At 43.3% G+C, this 22,391-nt stretch overlaps 1 protein-coding gene across 1 annotated transcript; it reads right to left on the reverse strand.

The window, feature by feature from the left end:
• Positions 1–850: 850 nt before the first annotated feature.
• LOC141004070 (uncharacterized) lies at positions 851–21,217 on the reverse strand. The gene is made up of 34 exons (XM_073475565.1): positions 18,751–21,217; positions 17,219–17,280; positions 16,690–16,728; positions 16,238–16,438; positions 15,690–16,087; positions 15,296–15,465; positions 14,939–15,073; positions 14,461–14,559; positions 14,289–14,326; positions 12,854–14,112; positions 12,477–12,635; positions 12,354–12,388; positions 11,901–12,053; positions 11,578–11,709; positions 11,327–11,365; positions 10,993–11,118; positions 10,782–10,908; positions 10,497–10,667; positions 10,368–10,402; positions 9,923–10,084; positions 9,661–9,795; positions 9,408–9,446; positions 9,172–9,312; positions 8,807–8,901; positions 8,676–8,699; positions 7,473–7,986; positions 7,240–7,293; positions 3,537–6,989; positions 3,303–3,411; positions 2,355–2,471; positions 1,904–2,197; positions 1,685–1,801; positions 1,459–1,580; positions 851–1,370 (listed from the first exon to the last, which is right to left on the reverse strand). Exons 1-34 carry the CDS (start codon positions 20,719–20,721, stop codon positions 1,308–1,310), a joined length of 10,788 nt encoding a protein of 3,595 aa, XP_073331666.1. The 5' UTR covers positions 20,722–21,217; the 3' UTR covers positions 851–1,307.
• Between the last annotated feature and the right edge of the window lie 1,174 nt (positions 21,218–22,391).

Below are 22,391 nucleotides of genomic sequence, written 5' to 3' on the forward strand. Positions count from 1 at the left end.
TTAGATGATCACATATAATAACTGAAATGTTTTGTTGTTAACGTCCGGTATGTTCTGACACCTTTGTTGTTGTTTGTTGTTGCCTCGACGCTCGGTACGAGGTGATAGTGCAACTTTAAAGTCAGCATCTTTTGTAGTTTCTGATTAAAAAGAGTTAAACATTTATAACATGTAGTGTATTTTATGTAAAACACATCCTGTTACACATACAAGCTTTCTTCTGTTATTTGAAAAAAGGCTTGATATTCTCTGTATTTTATGTTTTATATATATATGTGTGTGTATTTTTAAAAGGTGGTTGACCATTTTTGCATCAATAAACTTGTTCCAGCAACAAGCTGTCAGCAGTGTTCCTCGTAGATTTAGAGGGAACAGAAGGAATATAACTGGAGTTACTTCAGTTTGAAAGTCTCTTCATATTTGTGTCACTACTTACTCTTCATAATGTGTATTAGAGTCAAGCCCGTTCAGACATATGTTGTACTGCATGTCAGTTATCTTGGCGTCTCAACATGATGCTTCATACTGTGGAACTGTTTTATATCTCACATTTCTTTGTTTTTTTACTAAACTGGCACCAGAGGTAGTTTCTAAATCAAAGTCAGGCAACTAAATGACTCTTTAGAGCGACTACTTAAGCTCTTCTTCTGCTTACAGCAGCTGTAAGCCATTCTGATAGGTAGAGGTGAGAAATATCAGAATGGTCTACTACCTGATGGAAGGTAGAAAAACAGCACATTTTGTGGATGTTAATTATGTCACAGCCATTTCAGCTGTTTCCCCCAGAGTGGGACACATCGAGATGAACAGCTGGTGGCACCAATTCTCTAGTCATGAAAGAAGTGAGACATTTCTGTTTTCTTTTTAAATGTTTTTTAATAATATTTCTTTGAATTCATGAGAACAGAAAGTATAACAAAACACACATGAAAGCAAATATGGATATGAGGAATTCACAACATGTATAAATACAGATGACATTGAAATGTGACATTTCTGTCTCCTTAGTTCGTACAGATCAGATGTTTTCATTTCTTCAGCGGCCCATGTCACCTGCCTTCTGCACGTCATTATTAATTTGCTCTCTCTTATCAAGTACACTTGTAACATTTTTAGATTTTCACTGGTGTAACCGTAACTGACTGAAACTCAGCTTGTAACTGTGCAGCTCTGGGTGGAGCAGTGAATCCCGATCAGACAAATCATGCTAAAATATTTATCAGGTATCACCGTAGCTCCATAATTTATCATTTACAGAAAGCAACTCATTGATTTTCTAAGCTTTGTACATTTAACAACAATCGGGATCAATCAGAAACGGAGCCTTGAGAACTTCGTGATGGTTCCTGTTCGAGCTTCTGATGATGTTTCTGAAAACAGAAGAGAGAGAACACAAACAACGTGAGGCCAATTGTGAGTTCTTGTGTGTTTAAATGTCGTGCAGGTGTTTGTGTGTACCTTCAGGTTGTCGTAGTGTCTCAGGCTGCTGCAGTGTGCGTCCTTGGCGGTGCTCTCGTTCAGGTAGAAAACAGAGCAGAGGTTACAGAAATACCCTGATTTAGGGACCACAAACTCCTGACCTGAAGAGGGAGACAGTGAGAGTGAAACAGGAGAAATCAAAACATTTGCATCTTGTGTTGTTTTTTAAACAATAAATGGGAGTATTTTAAAGTGTGTGTCTCACCGAGGGGGTTGTTGGGTTTGAATGGCGGCAGTTTGAAGTCAGCAGAGACACAAGGAGACTGAGAACGAGATCTCTTTGCTTCAGGTCCGACAAGCTCCCTCCTGCGTTTACTCACAGCTAAAGAAGAGAAAGAAACAATAAATCATTAAAGCCCTGACGATCACAAAGTAAGATTTGATTGAAATGACCTCAGTCGCTGCTTCTTTCAGCTCTCTGTACCTTTAATGTCCGCCCTGCTCCTTCCTTCCTTCTCCTCCTCTCCTTCCTCCACACATTCCTCCAGAGTCTGGTCTTCAGGGTGCTCCGGCTGCGTCTCCTGCCCAGCAGAGGCAGCATCGACGTCGGCTTGTCTCGCTGCTTCAACCTCCTCCTCTCTCTTCCGGACCTCCGGCGGAACCTCACTTGACAACGTAGACAGATCTTTGTCCAATGACGACGAGACATCAAGTGCTTCCTTTTCTTCTTCTATGCTGTCTTTTGCGCTCACTTTTTTCCCTCTGGTAGATTTTCTCACTGTGGTAAAAGACAGTGAATTGGTTGCGTAAACAAATCAGAAGAAAACTGCAAATGTATACCTTTCGTTAACTTTCATGTAACGTTTCTGTGAGTGTCTATAGATTAGATTTTGGGTAATGACATGATTGTAAAGATTAATATGTGTTAATGTTACCAGGGGTCGGTCTGGTTCTCTTCTTGGCACGGCCTCTTGTCCTGGTTGTAACCGTTTCCTTCTCCTCCTCCTCCTCCTCTCCCACCTCATCTACCGTCACAAAGTTCATACTTTCCTCTAAAAAAGGACAAACAAAGCAAATTTTCAGACAAATTTCAATCGGCAGAATTTCCACCTGCCAACGCAGAAAAAGCGAATGTTCTGCTGGGAGACCTGTGGGCGTTCATATGGATCCCACGATTGATGACACCACAAAAGCTGCTCAGGAATGGCGTAAGGATCGTGAAAGAGCTCAAGGTGTGGACCTGTCCTCCAAATTCTTAAGATCGCAATCCGTCTGAGGCCCAATCTCACAACCCACAGGACTCAGAAGGAGTCACGGCAATTGCCCTGGTGCCAGACACCACAGGACACCCCCAGAGATCCTGTCCATACCTTGATGGGTTGGAACCAAATCGGATCCACAGTAGGGCCTCCGTGGATTGGACTTGGGGTCTGGCGTGTCCCATGGATGCTTGATCAGATTGGGATCTGGGGAATTCGGGAGTCCAGGTTGACGCCTTGAGCTCATGTTACTCTCCTCAAGAGCTTTTGCAGTGTTGACGGGCGCGTTGTCAGACGTGGCATGAGATTCAAAATCCTGCTAAGGAACGCACCAGCAGGATGTTGAATCTCGTCTATGTATTTTTTGTTTTACCTTGAAGAATTTTGCGTTATCTAAGTTTATCTTTGAGTTGTTGTGGCAAAATATATTATGGGTCAAACGGTAGGTAATTTAATATAGTATTAATGAATTTATTTGGTATATTTCTTGGCGGACTACAGCCAGAGTATGCCAGCTAACGTGAACCCTGCACTCACTGCCAAGACATCCTGGAGCACTTAATGGAATGAAGCCATAGTCAATATTATTACTATACTGTATTATGTGTAGACAGAGTAACACACCTGTGTCGTCATCATGTTTGCGTTTAGCAGATGTTGAGGTTTTCTCCGCTTGCTCTTCGTCGGGCTTCTCTTCTTCATCACCGCCTGCTTCATCTAAAGTCACCAAATTCTGAAGACAGACACAAGAGATCTTCAGCATCAGTGTTTCTGTTTGTTTGGGTTTAACAGTGCTTCACAGTAAGTTTCTTCATGGCTTAAAATAAAATGTTGATGTGTTCAAATGTTAATCTTTACCTCTGGGTTGAAGGAGTCCACTGATTCGTCCTCCTGGAGGAGTGGGCGGGTCTCCAGCATAGTTTGCTCCACTTTAACATCCTCCTCTTCTTCTTCTACGAACTCATCCAGAGTGACGAGTGTCTGCAGCTCTCCCTCCATGATCTCCCGTTCCCTCTCTCGGCTCTCCGGAGGTCTTTCCTCTCCAGCCTCATCTGCCCCAACCTCATCCGCCCCAACCTCATCCAGAGTCACCAGGTCCTTGGTGTCAACCTCCACCTTCTCCTCATTTTCCCTCCCCCTCTCCTTGGACCTCCTCGTTCGTCCACAGCTGCTACCTCCTCCTTTGCTGCTGCTCCGGCTCCTTCGCTCCCTCTCCTCCCTCTCCCTGGTCCTCCTCGTTTCCCGCTCCTTGGTGATCTGCTTCTCTCTTGTGGCGTCTTGCCTCTTCCTCAGCTCTTCCTCCTCTGCTGTGTCATCAGGGTAATCCTCCTCATCCTCGCTCACTTCGTCCAGGTTGACCAGAGTGCTCGTTTTGTCGTTTTTCTCTGCTGATTTTTGTTCGTTTTCCACTTCCTGTATCTCAGTATCACTTTGGGACTTTGTAGGTGATTTGTCCTCTTTCTTAATTTCTGTTTTGGATGTGCTCTCCTCTTCTGCAGCAGGTGGATGCTCTTTTAAAACCATCTCATACAGACTGTCCTCCTTGACCATCACATTTTCAGATTCTTCCGAAGTTTTTGTATCGTGTGTTGATGCGTCTCCTTTTTCAGTTGATGCCTTTTCATTACTTTTTATCTTCCTCCCTCTATCGGGCAACTCTGTGGAAGTCAGCTCTTCTTCATCGTCTTCTAGAGAATCTACAATCTGATACATGGGCTCTTCCTCCTCATCATTTCTGGTTGATCCTGGGAGAGATGGGCTGCTCTTAGTTTGCTTGTCATCATTTTTTGAGATGTCTCCTATACTAGAGCTCTCCGAGTGTCCTGTTGGGAGCTGATCGTCGGTGGTGTCCTCCTCCACAGAATCAAGAATCTGATATGTTGCTTCTTCTTCCTCTGCCACTTCTTCAGATGCGTCTCTGTCACTTTTCTTTAATGTGACCTTGTCTTTTACAGTTGTTTTAACCTCTTTCTTTGGTCTTCCCCTTCTTCCTTTTCGTCCTCTAGCGGGCCGATCATCCTTCACAACCTCGTCCTCCACAGAGTCCAATATTTCATAGGTAGCATCGACCTCACTTACCTCTCTTATGCCACTTTTCTTTGTTGGAGAGGCTTTCTCCTCTTTCTTTGGTGTTTCTTCCCTTCGTTCCTGTGACTGACCGGCAGGAGTGTGCCTCCTTCTTGTTGGGGTGTCCTCTTTGTTTGTTTTCTCATTTGAAGCATCTTTCTTACTTGTTCTTTCCCTTCCTCTTGTAGATCTTGTTGTGACGGCTGGTTCCTCCTCGGCAGTCTCTTCCTCTACAGAGTCTAAAATCTCGTATGTAGCCTCTTCGTCCCTGACAGGTCTTTCAGACACTTCTGTAGGTTTTGATGAAATTTTATCCTCTTTCTTCCCTCTTGCACTCCTTCTTCGACCAGTCCTTTCTGAGGTGGCGGCATCTTGAACCGGATCGTCTTCAACAGAATCTACTATCTCATACATCATCTCCTCAGTGGCCTCTTTGATCTCTTTGTCTTTTTTAGAGACTCCTGCAGTGGTGTCCGTTTTTGTCCGTGTCTCATATTTTTTCACCGCCCTGTCCTGTTTCTTTGGAGATTTCTCCTTCTCTTCAGTTTTAGATGCTGTCGCTGTGCGGCCACTCCTCCTTGAAGGTCCATCTTTTCTAGCAGTCGCCTCCCCTTTCCTGGTCCTTTTTTCCTTGTTGTCGGTCTCTGGCTCGTTCTCTGTAGTCGTTGGCTGATCTTCCAAAGAATCAATTACCTGGAATGTGTCCTCCTCTTGTTCTATGGGACTAACGTCTTCTTTAGGTATCTGGTCACTGCCAGTTTCAAGTTGTTGGCTGTCATCCTCTGTTGCAGTCTGATCATCAATTGAATCCAATATCTCAAAGGTTTCTTGTTCAGTGTCTTCATTGTCAGGGTCTTTTAAATTGTCTTTGTTGTCATGGTGTTGAATAAGCTGGTCTTCATCTGGATTTTCCATATCTTTGGAATCTTCTTTTTGGTTTCTCGTATTTCCATCTCCCTTACCCCTTTGAGCTTGTTTGCAACCTGTATCTAACGCTTGGACTTTATCTTTGTCATTTGTCTGCTGTTCTTTACCAACTGCATCTTTAACTGTATCTTCCTCAGACAGTTGCTTTACTGTGGAACCATCCTCTTGGTCTGGGTGACCGTCCTCTTGATCTGTTGCTGCTTGGTCTTCGGTAACACTGTCTAGCTCTTGGAGAGAACCGTCAATTTCCATTTCACTGTCGTCCTCTGGGCGGGCTTTGCCTTTAACATTGACACTGTCCAACACCTGAGAACTTTCTTCATGCAAAGTCTGGTCTTCCTCAGGTACAGCTAGATTGGTTTCAGAGCTGCCGTCTTGGTCCCCATCATCCATCTGTTTATCTGTTTGATCAAGTGAATCAAGGATTTGGTAGTTTTCACAGTCGTCGTCCTCCTCTGTATGTTTGTCAACATTATCTTCATTCCCTTCCTGTTTTCTTTTCTTCCGTGTATTGACATTAACATCAATCTCCAGACTCTGGGCTTGGCTCAACTCGTCCCCATGTCCTTGTGAAGGTGGATGCATCTCTGATGATGTTTCTATTTTTGTCTCTGACTCAACAGTTTTTGCAGCACTGCCCTCTGCTGACACTTTGTGGTCAGACTTTGCTAGTGCACCCTCTGAGTCTTTTGCCTCCTCTCTAAGCAGCTCTGAATGAGTCTCTATTGATGCCTCAACAGTTGCGGCTGATGTTATCTTTTCCCTTTCATGTGCAGCAGAAGATGAGCGGGTGCTACGACCGGAAGATGCAGTACTTGATGATTTTGCTGGAGATTTTGTCTTGCTCTGTTGTGTTTTCTGACCAGGTGAGCATGGGGTTTCAGTGGATCTTGAAGAAGAGGAGGAAGTGGATTGTGAAGAAGAGGAGGAGGAAGGCTTACTGACACTGGCAGAGGACAAGGGTTTGGTAGGGGATTTAGTGGGCTCAGATGAGCCAGTGGACTTTTTTGGTGACACAGCGCTGGAGTCGGAGGAGCTCGAGCCTTTAGTCGACTTATATGAGGAGGATGAGGAAGAGGCTGAGTTCTTGGAATCTTTCGAAGACCTTGTTGAGGTCTTTTTGCCACTGGAAGACACGCCTGAGCTTTGCCTCTCTCTTCTCACTGTAGAGGAAGAGGAGCTATGAGGCTTGGCGCTTTTATCTTCCCCCTCATCAACGACTTCATCAACAGTGACAAAATCGTCCATGTCAAAATTTTGCTCATCAAGAAGGTAGGTGTCTGAAGAAACAATATCATCTGTAAAATCATCCTGACCCTGGATAGAGGACAAAGAAGGAATCAATCACTGAAACAATGAGTCATTTAGCTTATTAAAGAGTAATCTAATAAATTGACAACCTTTTAATTTATTGCATGCAATTGTGTATCAAGGACTGCTGAAAAGGACTTTCAGAGAAAATCATTATCGGGGTGATCAGGATTCTTTCCTTGGACAGATGAAAGATTAAAGTAAGTCAGTAAAAGGGACTACGAAGATAATTGGAATATAAATCACAGCAATTTACCGTTCTTTGAGGCTTGTCTTCAGCTGTTGAGCTTGTGTTGTTTTCGCTGGTGCTCTAAACATAAAAATAAATCAGTTTTCCTGGATTAGTGTCACATGAAATAAATGGGGAGATATTTATTGGGCAGGGTCGACGGTTAAGAGCACGAACAGTCACAATTATAACCACCCGGTTTTCAAAACGTTATAGTGAACTTGTGTGACTGTATTGAGCAGGTACAAAATCAACCTCACCTCCTCCTCACTCTGCGTCCTGCTCCCTCGGATGAGTCTGTGCTGGCGAACTGCCGCAGTCAGGGCCTTGAAAATGTCCTCGTCCAGCTGAGAAAGCTCTGCAAAGTTTTCTTCAGGCTTGGGCACTGTGTCTGAGGGCGCAAGGCTGGCATCAGCAGGGACTGTGTTTCCACTGCTGACCGCAGAGGTTGAGATCACATCACCTCTTGTTAGCGTCTCCTCTTCGCCCTTTACCTTCTCTACCTCTTCACTTGCCTCGGGAACAACAGTGGAGTCTGTGGTGATCTCAGTTCCTGGTTTCCCAACATCCTCCTCCATTGCTACATCTATGGAGGCAGCTGCACTTGGTTCTGCTGTGACGGGCTCCTCAACAGGACCACTGGTTTCCAGAGCAGAAGAGGGCGGCAGCTGGGTTTGACATTCCACATCTGAGGGCTTGGCTTCGACATTGATGGGTTCTGGTTCAATGTTGATCTCACTAGCATCTTGTAGACGCTGTTGTAGGCTCTTCAAACTAAAATAAAAAATAAAAAAAACAGAAAAGAACTGTTAGTTGCAAATTAAATGGAGGGATGTTCTCATCTAGTGTCACTGAGTTGCTTTTTGTTTATAACAAATACATGCCAGTGAGTTACTTTTTCAAATGAAAATCCCTCTTTTCTCTTCCTGTAATAGCTTTAGTGCTGCAACTGGTAGCTACTCTTAACATCGAATCATCTGCAGACCATTTTCTCAATAAATCAATTAATCGTTTGGTCTTCAAAATGGTGAAAGATGTCCATCTCATTTCCTCAAAGTCAGTGTTGACATGATCAAATGTCCATGTTTTTTGTCCAAAAACAAAGTAATTCGGTTTTTGATGATTTAAAAACAGACATATCAAACAGGCAGCAACCAGAGAATATTTTTGCATTTTTGCCTACATGACTAAGATTCAAAACATTGTTGCCCATTTCTTTTCTAGTTAATGAACTAATCAATTAATAGACTTATTGTTGCAGCTCTAAACCTCTTGAACTCATTGATGTTCTACATAAATCTGTCCAATGAAAGGTGACATGGGGCCTCCAGCTAATCCCGTCCATCGTATAACATTGGACCCATCATTTATCACCCAACATTTATTGTCATGCTTTGGCCGCTCAAACTTGTTTTGTCTTTCTCTTAACTGGACAGGAATGAAATGCAAAGTGATATACTCACGTCTCAAAACGCAGAACTTTACTCCTGGACAGAGGCGAGAAGAAAAGGATTGGTCAGTTGCGTTGTGAAGATGGGCGATTACAAAGAAAAAAAAATACATGAGGTGTGAGCAATTATGAAGACACGCATACCAAACTGAACGCCTTTTTACAGAGCCAGGTGAGAAAGAGTTGTGCTTCTCCACCACTTGTGTTACTCCACTGGAGTCCACCATCTCAACGCATATCTGAGGTAGAGCGACAGTTGTGGACAAAGAGAGTAAAAAGACAGAGAAGAGGAAGAGATGAAGAAAGTGACAAGAATCTGTTGGATGTGATGATGTACAGTATATTCAAACAAAATGGTTGTATGCAAAGGGGTGCAGCTAATTTGCTTTAAATGACAAACACAGCTGGCTTCCTTATGGTTTAAATTATGGTGAGTTACATCCAATAAATCTATGTTTTCACAATTCAACTAAATCTGTAGGATGTATGAAAAGTGCAGGTGTTTGTACCCTGTTAGCGAGTGGCAGGAAGTTGACAAAGCTCGCAATGGATGCCACCACTTCTATGACCATCCTGATGATGTCGACAGACGTCTCAGAAGTCTCCACACACAACAGCCGCTCCTCCAGAGATTTTTGATCGGGAACTCCCTGAAGAACAAGAAATCGTTGGTGTTAAGGCCCAGAGATGCAAAGACAGCCACTTTCTTTTGACAAAAGATTTAGATAAATGATTAATGACTTACAGCGTTGCTCAACTTCATCAGAGTTTTGTACATTGTCTCCTGCAAATAGATTACAGGTCATGAATTGCCACAGATGCTGTAGAAATACATACATTAAGTTATATCTGTCTTTTTAACATCTTTTATGACAAAATAAAGAATAATTCTTCTTGATTTCCTCTTGAATTCTATCCTGAAAGTTGATTTTTTTTTCTTCCTGGCACAGCGTTAAAGCTCAGAGGACGCCCTTTGGTGCTTTTCTCAGTGTTCATACCTCACTGGATTCGAGAGTCATGTGTTGCAAGACGAAGTGGACATTGAGTGTGCAGCCTTGGACAGAAACAGGATTTTTGATGTGATCTCGAGCAAAATTGCAGCAGGCAGTCCAATCAGCGAAAAACACAAAGGCCTGGAGTTTAAAAAAAGGGAAAAATAGAAATGGAGAAACATCAATTCAACAACACAGCTTTATTTGATTGAGAACAGTGTAATTAAAATATTTGTGCCTGCAACGGTTGTCAGCTTCTATTCCTCACCCTCCTCTGCAGCGTTAAGACCGTCACGTTGTAGTACAGGGAGTGCAGGCTCAGTTTTGGGAAATACCGCCAGATCAGCCTGGCGACGTCCTCGTGCTTGTAGTTCCCCTCTGGTAACCCGGTCAGCATCATTGTGGGGAACATGGAACCACGACTGGCCTCCTTGAAAACACAACATTTAATTTTTGACTCAACGGGAGCCAACCTTTTGCAGATATAACAGCTGTACACACTTCTTGCTACAATCGATATCAAAAATCGCTTGGAACTTCCACAGTAATGTTGGGAAGAACTTTCCAAACACAAATGTGATGCTTTCGGTAACATTTGTGATTTTAGCCAGTGAAAGCGACTGTCTGTCTGGCTGCTAACTAAATGTCTTCTACACTGAGCAAGAGTCAAAGCAAGTAAATCAAGTAAAGTTGACAAGAGAAAAAGGGCTTACCTCGATGTCCTCCTCTCCTCTGACTGTCAGGTAATCTTGGAGTGAAAAATGAACATCGGCACAGTTACCTCACTGAAAGAGTTAATATGGTAAAGTTGGCAGCATCAAACCTGTAACTGTCTCTCTTACCTGGGATGATGAACCAAGGAGACACGGTAGGGAACAGGAAGGGACTCGTTTTCATTGTGATCCAAAATGGTGAAACGCTGCCCTGTGGAACGCCACATTTGGTCAGTGGGATCGTTGCTCCGTCGACTGCGTCCTCGCTCTCCGGCACAGCGTTCTCAGGAAGCCTTGGCGCTGCACAAACAACAAATAAACAAAGTGCCATTTCAATATATTTGAAAAGTAAATTTGCTGTTATTTTTTCACATCTTATGTGTACATTCTTCATATCTTACAAAACCGACTTACGCGGTGATGTACAGGTGCTGTTTGGTATTTTCAGCCTGATGACTTTGTGTCCAGGGGATTGTTTCAGGAGACTGTACCAAACTCCGAGCCGATCAGCATCGCGTTCACAGTCAAATTCTACATATACCTGGAACAAGCACACACAACTGGTGAGACTGACAGAAAGTCTTTTTTTTTTAAGTGTGTGTATGTCCAAAGTGTGGGTTTATACCTTGTTGAGAAGAGGCAGGAAGTTGCTGACCGAACCCATTTTTTTCAGAGTTTCTCTGAGCTCCCTGGCCTCGCTCGGTGAAATGTTACTGATGAAGATTATTTTTGTCCCTTCATCAAGCACAGGCTGTCAAAAACAGGAAGTCATTTAATTAGAATAAATACATTTTGAGTTTTGAACAGGCTTTTATCACATTGAACATATACAGTATATTGGTGAGACAAACGCAGGAAGTCAGATCTGACAGTAGGGGGCGTTTTCAAAATTTAAAGCAGTTTACCAATGATAAGGATTTAAGTGTGTGTGTGTGCGTGCACGCACGTGCATTACTTACGGATATCATCAGCTTCATCAGTAATTTGTAAAACCCAAGCTAAAATAGAAAAGTGAGAGTAGGCAGTGTTAAAAAACAAAGATACTTTTCTACAATAGAAAAGCATCAAAGAGTGTCTTTGTATACATACAGTATGACTATGAATGGTGCTTTTGGATGTTTTTCTTGAAAAAAAATCTGAATTCATTGATATTTATTTGAAATATTGAAATCTTATGAAAATCAGTGATTAAAAAAAAAAATGGAGTTACCGGTGCCATCGCAATGTCGCTCCCTAGTACGCTGAAACGGGTTCTCGACCCTCTGAACATAACGCCTTTCTGTTCCTTGACCTTGGTCAATAAGTTGTGCACAGTCTCCATTGATGGCATCCGGATGAAGGCCTGAGAGTAAAACCAGATTGGAGAGTATTAGAACATTTATTTCCTCCTTTTAAGTACTTCTTCAAAAGCATTTTACACTGTTTAATGCAAAAACCTTGTGATAAATGATTAAATGAGGTTGGGTGTGAAAGCAATGAAAGGTTGCAATGCCCGAAGGTCGAACCAATGCAGTTTTATAACCTGGTGCCTACCATTTGTGTTTGAGGAACAATATTGATGTTTTCATCAGTATATTGAAACCCATATGGAATGAGCAGTTTGGCAACGTCCTCCTCTGTGTAGAGGCCATCCTCATACTTGGGCAGTCTGGTTATGAGCACATGCTTCTTATGGAGTTGGAAAAACTGGAAAAATGAAGGAAAGAAAGAGAGGGGAGGACAATAAAGGTTGAGGTTAGTCTGGCAATAAAAATAAAGGAACAGGAACAATTCATGTATTAATGTTAATGTTGTATTATTGTCACATTTATAAGGACATTTTAGTTTTTATCTTTATCTGTGAATCATTTGATGGCAAAAGCTGAGTTCTTGTTCTGTTGTTATAGAATAACCTCCTACCTCAGAGTTTAATTTATAACATTAAGAAGTCTACATGTGTGAATACTGTACTACTTCATACAAATGATAAAAAAAAAAAAAACCTACTCTTGGTGAGAAGAGGGTTTGCGACTTGAGGCACACTGAAAGGGAGACAAAGAGAAATTAAATTTATGATCACATGCAGACATTTGTGACTGATACACGCAGTCTCTTTCTTGGATGTCTTACCTATTCTATTTGTATGCAGGTGTTTTTCTACCATTTCCCCAATAGTCAGAGGAGAAACTGCAGTTGAAGACGGTGCGGATGCTGCCGATGGCTGCTCGCTGACTACTGAGGCAGTTGGGGCAGAGGAATCCTTGGTTGGTGCTTCATCTGTCACAGGGTCTTCAAAAGATCAGATTTAATTATCACTTTGAGTAATTAAGGTTGAGGATGAGTAGACGTTACTTTACTTGTGTTGGTTGGAATGACAGGCCTGATGGAAGACCTAAAAGTATCTTGGTGTCCTGTATTATATTGAATTTTATCCTTTAAAAGTTTTCTACAATCCTCACATGCCACATTCAAACACTGGCTGCTCATCCATCCGGTCTCCAACATACCTTTATGCGTTGTCTTTGTCTGCACTCCTTCACCTGGCGGCTTTGCCTCGACAGCTGGGCTTCCTGCAGCCTGCTGTTGCATTTGTGAAGCCTCTGTCTTGGTCTCCAGTCCTTGTGCAGAAGACTCTTTGACAGAGTGTTCTGATGGCTGGGTCTCGACTGCACTGGATGTTGGTTGACTCTCACTGGGTTTTTCCCCTTTGCCTTCACCACAACTCTCAACTTCCATGGGCTCCGTCTCTTCAACTCCAGTTTCCCCAAGCTGCATTGGTTCCTCGGCGTCATTGGCTTTGTCAAGTTTTGCTCGATGCTCAGGTTCAAAAACTGTCACGTTTGCCGTGTCTTTCGGCACCACCACATCTTCTTTAGGTTTGGAGCTTTCCACATCAGGCTGACTTTCTGGAGCTGGAGATTTTGAAGGAACACTCACAGCCTTTGTAGCTGTTTCTTCAACATTTTCCTTTACCACACCTCCTGCTGCAGCCAACTTGTCTGCGGTAGTTTTGGGTTTCTGGGTAGTTGAGGCTGTTTCTGCTTTGGAAGCCTTGACCTTTCCTTCTGTGGCATTGTCTTTGCCTTTTGTTGGTTGAGTAACAGTCTTCTTTGCTGATTTTTCACCCTCAGCTGTGTCTTTCGGCACCACCACAGCTTCTTGAACCTCGGTTTCAGATTCTTTAGGCTTGGATTTTTCCACATTGGGCTCATTTTCTTGAGCTGTTGATCTGGAAGGCACACTCACAGCCTTTGTAGCTGTTTCTTCAACATTTTCCTTTACCACACCGTCTGCTGGAGTTTTGGGTTTCTGGGTAGTTGAGGCTTTTTCTGCTTTGGAAGCCCTGACCTTCGCTTCGGTGACATTGTCTTTGCCTTTTGTTGGTTGAGCAACAGTCTTGTTTGCTGGCACCTCCCCCTTAGCTGTCTTTTTCGGCACCACAACAGATTCTTTAACACTGGTTCCAGACTTTTCAGGTACAGGTTTTTGTTTTGAGTGACCAGCATCAGGCAGATTTTCAGGAGCTGTGGACTTTGATACGGAGGATGTTTTTTGCTTCACCACGGCCTTTTTCACAGCTCCCTTCACAGGCAACTTTCCTGTTTTTAACGTATTAGTGATGTGCTTGGTTGAGATGGTTTTGGCTTTGGAGACCAAGGCTTTTGATTTTGTGACAGTTGTTAGGGCTTTAACTGAGCCTTTAGCTGCAATCTTCTGACCGGTAACTTTGCCTGTTTTGGTGGTTGTGGTGGACGTGGCAGGTTTTCTGTGAACAAAATGGAGTTATATGGAGAAAGAGAGTGTCAAGTTCAGGGTTTGCAGGTTTTCTTTTTTGGAAAGTTGCTAAACAACTTTTTCCTCTGGAGAATGCAAATTTAGGCAGCAACTAATAATTTATAGTAATACATTGACAAAACAAATGTTTGTTAAAACACATCTTACTTCTGAGGAGGCTTCTTTTGCTCTTTAGTAACAGTCTCCTGCAAACAAAGTGAATTTTTGTATTTTAAATTAATCTGATTAATTTGATTATTGACAGCATTACCACACCACAGCAGACAAAATATTAATATTTACAAGGGACAGAGAGAGAGAAAGATGGAAAGTGTTATACCTTTTCTCTGGCAACAGTAATTGTCACTCCCTTCACACTGAAGCTCTTTGCGTCCCTCAATCTTTTAGCATCTTCCTCCTTTTCAAAACACACGTTTGCCTACATGTGCACACATGAACATACAAATACTCATATCTTGGCAAAAACCAGACTGAATTAGTTATTTGTAATCTTTCCAGTTCCATTTCTGTAGACATATGAGCAAAATTATAGTATATCCTTTTATAATTTATCTAATGCTTAAACCATTAGTCAACTGGTTAAACAGCTACAATTTCGCACAACAATTCCTTCCATTCCCGTCCATTTAACAAAAATGTCAGAAATTCAGTGGTTCCAGCTTCTCAAATTGGAGTATTTGCTGGTTACATTAAGTCTCCTATGATAATGAATCCAATGTCTCGCCATTTTTTGACATTTTAAACAATTACATGATCAAGCTAGTAGATTAATTGATCGAACTGAATGAAACACATACCTGCTTTACAGCCCGAAGCATTATAATCGACTTGGTTTTTCCAAACTGCCCCACACGGGCAGCCATATCATTGTGTGAGATAGATTTATCAACCCCATGTAGTCTCACCATGGTTGGAGCTGAAGACTTGCCAGACTGAATTAAGACAGACGGAGAGAAAACCCCCAAATTAGACCAAATGTAGTGTTGCTCGTCACAAATGGACAAAAGACAAGAATGCATGTGTTTAAAATTTCCAATGTAATCTGTCAACTATGTAGAATTTAAGTCTAATTTTCAGTTTAGTCTTTTATCAAAGTGTTACATTTCCTGACACACACACACACATCACCCTTAGTTTTTGGTGGTGGAACTTGCCTTGCTCTTCTGCAGGCTGGGCTTTGCTTTAGATGGGTTTGTAGTCGACTCCTTCTTTGCTGTAGAGGATGAAGAGGCGGACTCCAACTTGGCAATCTCAGCCAGGAGGGCAGGAGTCAAAGTTTTAACCATGGCCTCCAGGTCAGACCGTTTTGACAGAGACTGGACAGCTAGAGGGAAAGCGTCAGACAAAAATGCAGAGCTTGGAGGTTGGAAGTATTCCTTAAATATTATATATAAAACTCCACGACAAAAATTTGTATTTTTGGCATGCACTTGCATACAGTATGTTACCATAATACGCAAGTGCTGATAAGTTCAGTAGCACGGCAAGTTTTAAAAGTAAGTCTTTACTCAGGTCCTGGAGGTCTTAAAATGTTAGCAATCTTCAAACCTGATGTTTCTAGCAGATTCTTAGCCAGTCTCTCTGCAATGCTCGACTTCTTTTGATGAGGAGATGACCCCTCTGTGGATGATCGGCTCTTCCTTGTTGGCGATCGGCTGTCGCGGCTCTTCCTTGTTGGCGATCGGCTGTCGCGGCTCTTCCTTGGTGGCGATCGTTTGTCGTCACGCCTCCTTGGTGGCGATCGTCTGTCGTCACTCCTCCTTGGTGACGATCGTCTCTCACGGCTCCGCCTGGGAGATGATCGTTTCTCATCATTTCTCCTTGGTGAGGACCGTTTCTCATCTCTCCTCCTTGGCGAGGATCGTCTCTCGGGGCTCCTTGAACGTGACCGATTGCGGGAGGAGGTTGGGCGGTCATACCGCGGGGAGTAAGAACGAGACCTGGATCTAAAGAAAGTATGGATGAAATCATTTATTAAAAGATTCAAACAATTCAACCCAAGTCTAGATTTTTAAAGTGGTGAGTGACAGATAGTGACAAATATCTCTTCTGCTCATCAATGTTATTTCTAAGAACAGAATTTATGTTTGACAGACCTGCGAGTGTATCTGGAGGTGCGTGGCGATTGCGATCGGCTGTTGCGTTTGTCCCTTCTACGCTCCGAGCCACGTTTGTGGCGGGGGCTGGATGAGCGGGAGCGGGAGCGGGAACTACTCTCATGCCTGCTCCTCTGGTGACGATGCTGGGAGGTCGGTGCAGAGGTTGAGGCTGAGGCCTTGGTGTCTTTACCTGCAGCCCTGAAGAGAGGAATGGACAAGAAAAACATAGGTGGATAACAGGAAAGAAAAAAATTATCAGTAGGGCACATCTTCCAAATTGTGTGGCTCCATTATTAATATTTTATTCTTCTTACTTTTCACTCACAGATTTACTTAGTGTCAACAAAAAAAGAGAACAGAATTGCACAGAGTACACAGTCATCTTGTTTGAATATTTGAAGTGTCATTGAAGATAAAAGTGGCAGGTCTTCCCAGCTTAAGAAATTTACCTGGGCCCGAGTGTTATCTCACCATCCCACTCTGGGTATCTGTGGAAAAAGACAATTCAAAACACACCTATTAAAATGGCAAATGGGCAATATTTTTCTAACAAAAGCTGAAGGTGTCTGTATGGAGGTAGGTAGTCATATAACAGTTTTACTTTGGTGATGTTTCTAAAGTCAAAGGACATCGAGGAATTGTACAGGTTCTGCAGGCTATAGCTATAAAACAACCACTGATTAGTCGTCTCAGACTTTTTGACGGTAGTTTATCTTGACAAATATCTTGTTCTTGTCTTATCTTGTTCAAAAAAGACCATTCAAGGAACACAATTTAATACCACAGGATATTAAGGTGCATTATGGGCCCTTAACAATTAGCTATGCAGCCTGTGTCACCATGCTGCGGAGGTGAGACACCAACCTCTTTTTCTTTCCAGTGTTTCCTTTCCAGTATTTTGGCCCAATCCTGGTTGGTTTCCCCGGAAGAGATGAAGAAAAGGGCAATGATAATCAAACAATCGGGAAAAGGATTTACCTTGTTCGCAGGAGTGTGCAGTTCTCAAGGTGAAGGCTGGTGTTCTGGTGGGAGATCCAATCCTAGTAGTCAGAACAACAAACACAGCATTTATAATAGGCCTTATTATTATTAAAACTGACATCAGCATCAGTATCTCAACTATCATTTGTCACTGACAACACAAATCCTCCACTGTAATTATATGTGACTTTATAGTCAAGTTGAGTTCAAGGGCAACAAGTCTTCATCATGGAATATAACAAAAACAGTGGTAACAGAAAATCAAAACAAAAAGCTCCTTTTCTTAAAAGTTTTGTTCTTCAGTCTTATGTGGTATCATAAAGTTTCCTGGGGTTTGGCGAAGGTCATCTCAGCAGAGGTCACAGGCATGGATCAGGACAAAAACACACAGGTAGAGACATCTGGAGGAGAGGCAGGAACATGTAGAAACTGGAGAGGGGAGGAATTTGTTGCTCCAAAAGGAGGAAAGTAATCAAAAACAGATTGTCCAAAAAAAAGAAATCCCTGCTGGTGACACCAACTCTCGGAAATGAAGTAACAAAATGCATCATTGACAGCTCCAATAGCATGAAAAAAAAAAAAAAAAAAAAAATCATTCACGAACAATTATTTCAAATTATTCAACTGAATATAAACTGAGACAAAGGCCAAAAACTGAGTTAAAAGGGATCAGCCGTCTTCCATCATCCTCTGATGCACCAGTTCTTCAGATGGGCAGATTCTTCCTCATAACGACTTCAAAGCCCCCGTTCCTTTTTCAGCAACAGTCTCAGGAATCGGTCACATCCCATCAGTTAATATCAACGCCGCAACAGACATCAGGCACCGTAAATCTGGCAACGGCCATTACACACCAACATTTAATCTGTTTAAACTTGACAATGATGTTCTAAGCAAGTCTAAAGACAGTCAAGTCAAATGTATCAGACACGGTCACCTTGAGTCAGATAAAACAGTAAGCTGTGACAGGCATTGTTGAACCATTTTGGTACATGACATTTAGTTTGTACCAAAATGATTTAAGACTCTCACAAAGTTTGCCATCCAAGCTCGTTTTTGAAAAACGGCACACAGCTTTTATTTGATGACGGGCTCCTTATTAGCATTTCATAGTAATTACTGATGAATTAAAATTCAAAAAAATATTTTACGTAAATCCTTGTGGTTTCTTGGCTTGAAAACTGGCCGATGGCCAGGTCAAGTCCAGCACAATCCAGTCAGCACATAGTGTGGCCTGGTAGCTGGAGAGGTGTCAATGCAAGGCATCGAACCCCTGGGTTCGGGGTGCCTCACTATGTGGCAGCCCCCTTGATCTTATGTTTCTACAAACAATAATGCATGTGTATGGATAATTTGTGCAAGTGTTTTTCAGGCCTGTGTGTGTGTGAAACAACAGAGTGAAAAAACAAAAAATGACCCATTTAAAATTGGTATTTTACAAACAGAAAAAACAAGTTTTGGATATTGAAAAAATAACCAACGGACAGTTTCCTAATGGGAGAAAGAACAGAGTGCATTCTTCCACTCACCTTCATATGAGTACATTCTTTGTTACACAGAGAACAGGTATGTGGAAAGATTTTCGGGGAGGCAGCTGCATAGTCATGCATCATGGCCGGTGTTGGAAGACCCTTGGAGACTGCCATCTTCGTCAGCATCATTTGATTGAAGGTCATCAGGGGTGGGATCAGCTGAGGCAGAACTTGAGGAATAACGATGGGACGAGGGGCACCAGGGATAAACATCGGATGCTGCATGGCACGTGGAGCATCAGTGATGTTGGCGATAACGGCAGGAGAAGGAACTGATTTTGCTGCAGAAAAAACCGGAGGCCACATAACTTGCCCCGCCTGCGATACTGGCTGTTTCTGTGCCTGCTGCTTCTGTTGCTTTGATTGTTGCTCCACTGGTGGCTTCTGCTGAAATGCCTGCTTCTGCTGCTTTTTCATCTGCTCAGCAACTGTTGACCCTTGACTTCGAGTTTTACTCTGATCCTTAGTGCCACTCTTGTTATTACTGTCAAAGAGCACTAGGCCAGTTCGGCCGGGATGCACACCACGGAGCACATTGGCGGGTGGTTGGGTTTTTGACGTTGACTGGCGAGCCGACGTTGGTTCTTTTGAAGGAACAGGTTTGGAGGCTTCTGTCTTGAGAACTCTGATGTCTGTGTCTTTATTTGGCAGAGAGAAAGAGCTGGGGATTGTTTTGGAGGTCTGGTTTGGTTGGGTCTGCAATCGTGTGGTCTGATCATGGCTTGCGGGAGCCACAGATTTCAGTATTGAAGTGTACGAAAAGTTGGTACTGGGGACAGAACCTGCCTGCTGACGGGAAGAACTCAAGGCACTGCTTTTCACCTCAGTTGTAATTTTTGGCAGTGGTTCTTGACTGTGTCTGGGAGTATCATAACTGTCCATCAGCAACATACCTCCACTCCCACCACTGCTTGCCCTGCTGCCACTAGTCTTTCCAATCTCGTCTCCAACCCCTCCTATATATTTACCAGTATGTCCATAGTCAATCACTTTGCTTGGCTGAAGAACAGCTGACGAGATTTCTTCCTGGCGTATCCCTGCCCCCCCAGAAGTGCTTAAACTGTGACTGTCCATTCCACTCACACCTCTGGTGGACTGGGGTTCAGGGTAAGGTTTTGACTGACCTGCAGATGTAGGCTTCTTGGCCTTCTCAATACGGATTTGGCGCAAGATGAATGGCAGGTTGGCAGGGGTGATCTGGTCTTCAGGGTAGGAGATAAGATGTTCCAAGTCCTCTTTTTCAAGTCCAAAGTGCATAAGGATGTTAGCAGCTGATTGAGAGGTGTACTTAGGTCGACTGGACTCTGTAGGGGTCGCAGGTTTGTCTGGTCCTGGGTAGTCATAACCACCTAACCCTGGGATGGGCTGCATTTCACGTTCTCTTTCACTGGGGGCATGAAACCTACCGTCACTACCACCTGCATAGTTAGAAGAAGCAGATGATGGATAAAATTTAGAGTCATCAGCGGTGGGCCTTTTGTAATTCGACCAGTCCATGGAGCCTCGGCTACTTTCAACATCTGAGCGTCTATGTCCTAGAGAGGCAGAGGCTGAGGGCATTGGATAGGAGGTCATCCCGGTGCTTGAGGAGCGAAACTCATCTCTTTGTGTGCTGGTAAAGCGAATGTCCTGGTCTATAGGCCGTTGCACTGGATTACCAGGAACCCTTGACTCCTCTCTGGCTCTACTAATATGCATGTCTATAGACCTCTCTATGTCTGCATCCATTATGGCCCTACTCTGTTCAGGCCTGTAGCTCATTGACTGAGACATCAGAGATGGGAGCATTCCTCCAGAGTTGTTAGGAATCACAGAGGAAGTTCCAGAAGAACTGAAGCTGGACCCAGGTCCAAGATGAGAAGTTCCCCTCCGAGGGTCAATCTCTGCCTTTTGACTGTGGAGTCCATACTGCCCCTGGGTAGAGCTTTGGTTCTCAGAGGCAAAGGGGTCATACAGGTGATGGGACATGGTGTTTGCAAGATTTAGAAGGTTAAGGAGATTGATGGTCTCAGCAGTTGAGAAGGGGGGTGTTGTAGATATGTAGGAAGCCGGTGTGTTGGGAGTTGGCTGTAAAGTTTGCAGCTCGGCTGCCAATAGCAAGAGCGTAATATAACAGCGTCAGTCCTAGCTGGGCTTTCAGTTGAGTCATCCACAAGGAGGCAGCCTGCAGACCAATCCCGAGCAACCTCCCTGAGAGCCCTCTAAGTAGAGGGCTCGTTGGGGGGTCCGGAGCAGGAGAAGGGGCACAATACTCTGATCGCAATGCAAAGCTGAAAAGTTAAGAAACAAAGGGAGGGTTATTGAATGGGACTGGGCTTCAGCTTCTTGGATGGGTTGAATCCATCATCTGGAAGGTCTTGTCTGGAGTTATCCCCTCTGGTGCTTTCTGTCGGACACACTCACTCCGTCGCTTCTTGCTTTTAACTAGTAAGAAAGCACAGAGGAGGCAAAAGCAACAAAGCACAGATAAAGAGAGAAAACAAGGTCACTGCTGTTAAAAGAAAACATCCAGCACAAGCAGAAGCTCATTAATTTCCTTTCCTTGCTCATTTCTGGTGAAAACAGTTGAGGTTTGGCTACAGCAGTTACACAAAACACACAAACATTTTAAAAGTAACTACAAGAAACTTTTATTTGTTGACAAACGCGGTAGTGTCTCCCAGAACAAAGACTCTTTCTCATGACCGCCAACGCATCATGTCGTAAAGATCTTGATCTGGCTAGCGCTTATATTCGCTTTGGAGAAAGTCTCACACACACACACACAAATGGGGACACACACTCACAGGGTGGCTGTGGCTCAGGTGTTAGATCAGTCGTCCACTCATCAGAAGGTAGCTGGTTTGATGCCCTGCACCTACATATTTAAGTGTCCTTGGGCAGTACTGAACCCAAAATAACCCCCAAAATAAGGTTTGAAACGCTTTGTCCCAAACAAGTAATACTTCTACTACACATCTGCATGGTTTCAAGACACCAGTATCTTTTTAACTCCATGCACAGTGCCGTGACATCCCATCAGACCACTTGAACAAATGTGAGTTTAATGTCTTATCTTCAATATAACCTCACCTTTCTTGGTAATCCTGTGCATAACCTCTTCTCCCATGCCTATTAGTCTGGTAAGTCTGTCTGCAGCCGCACTAAATCAGTTGGAACTGTTGTGAATCTCAACTGTCCACATATGTCAGCGAAACACCACCATTAGCTGATATGTTTCCAAGTTCGGCTGCGACAAAGCAGACTATTGGCTTTTGGAGAGAAGGGGAGGGATGTGTCTCATACAACTGCCCTCTCTGGCATTGCAGACTTTGCTGGATGTACTTTTCTCACAACAGCAGAACGAAAAGGTCGAAGCTCAACTCGTTAATGGAACGCAGATGATGTTGTTCTCTTGGAGGGATAGAAAAATTAAAAAATAAAAACTCAGATGGACCACCAAATATACTTTGGCTACGGTTAAGAGACCTGGGTAGTATGTGTCAAGTCAGAACCAGGAAATTATAGATAAAATATGACATGAAGTTATAGGCGTATGTACGTCTTCTGCCCAGTCTCCAATACATCCCCTGTACTGTGGTTCCTGTCTCCTGTCCTGATTCTTTGACTAGAGCCATCTCCATATCTGCCGAACCAGA

This window comes from Pagrus major, chromosome 10, assembly GCF_040436345.1.
Source record: "Pagrus major chromosome 10, Pma_NU_1.0".
In the NCBI taxonomy this organism is placed as follows: domain Eukaryota; kingdom Metazoa; phylum Chordata; class Actinopteri; order Spariformes; family Sparidae; genus Pagrus; species Pagrus major.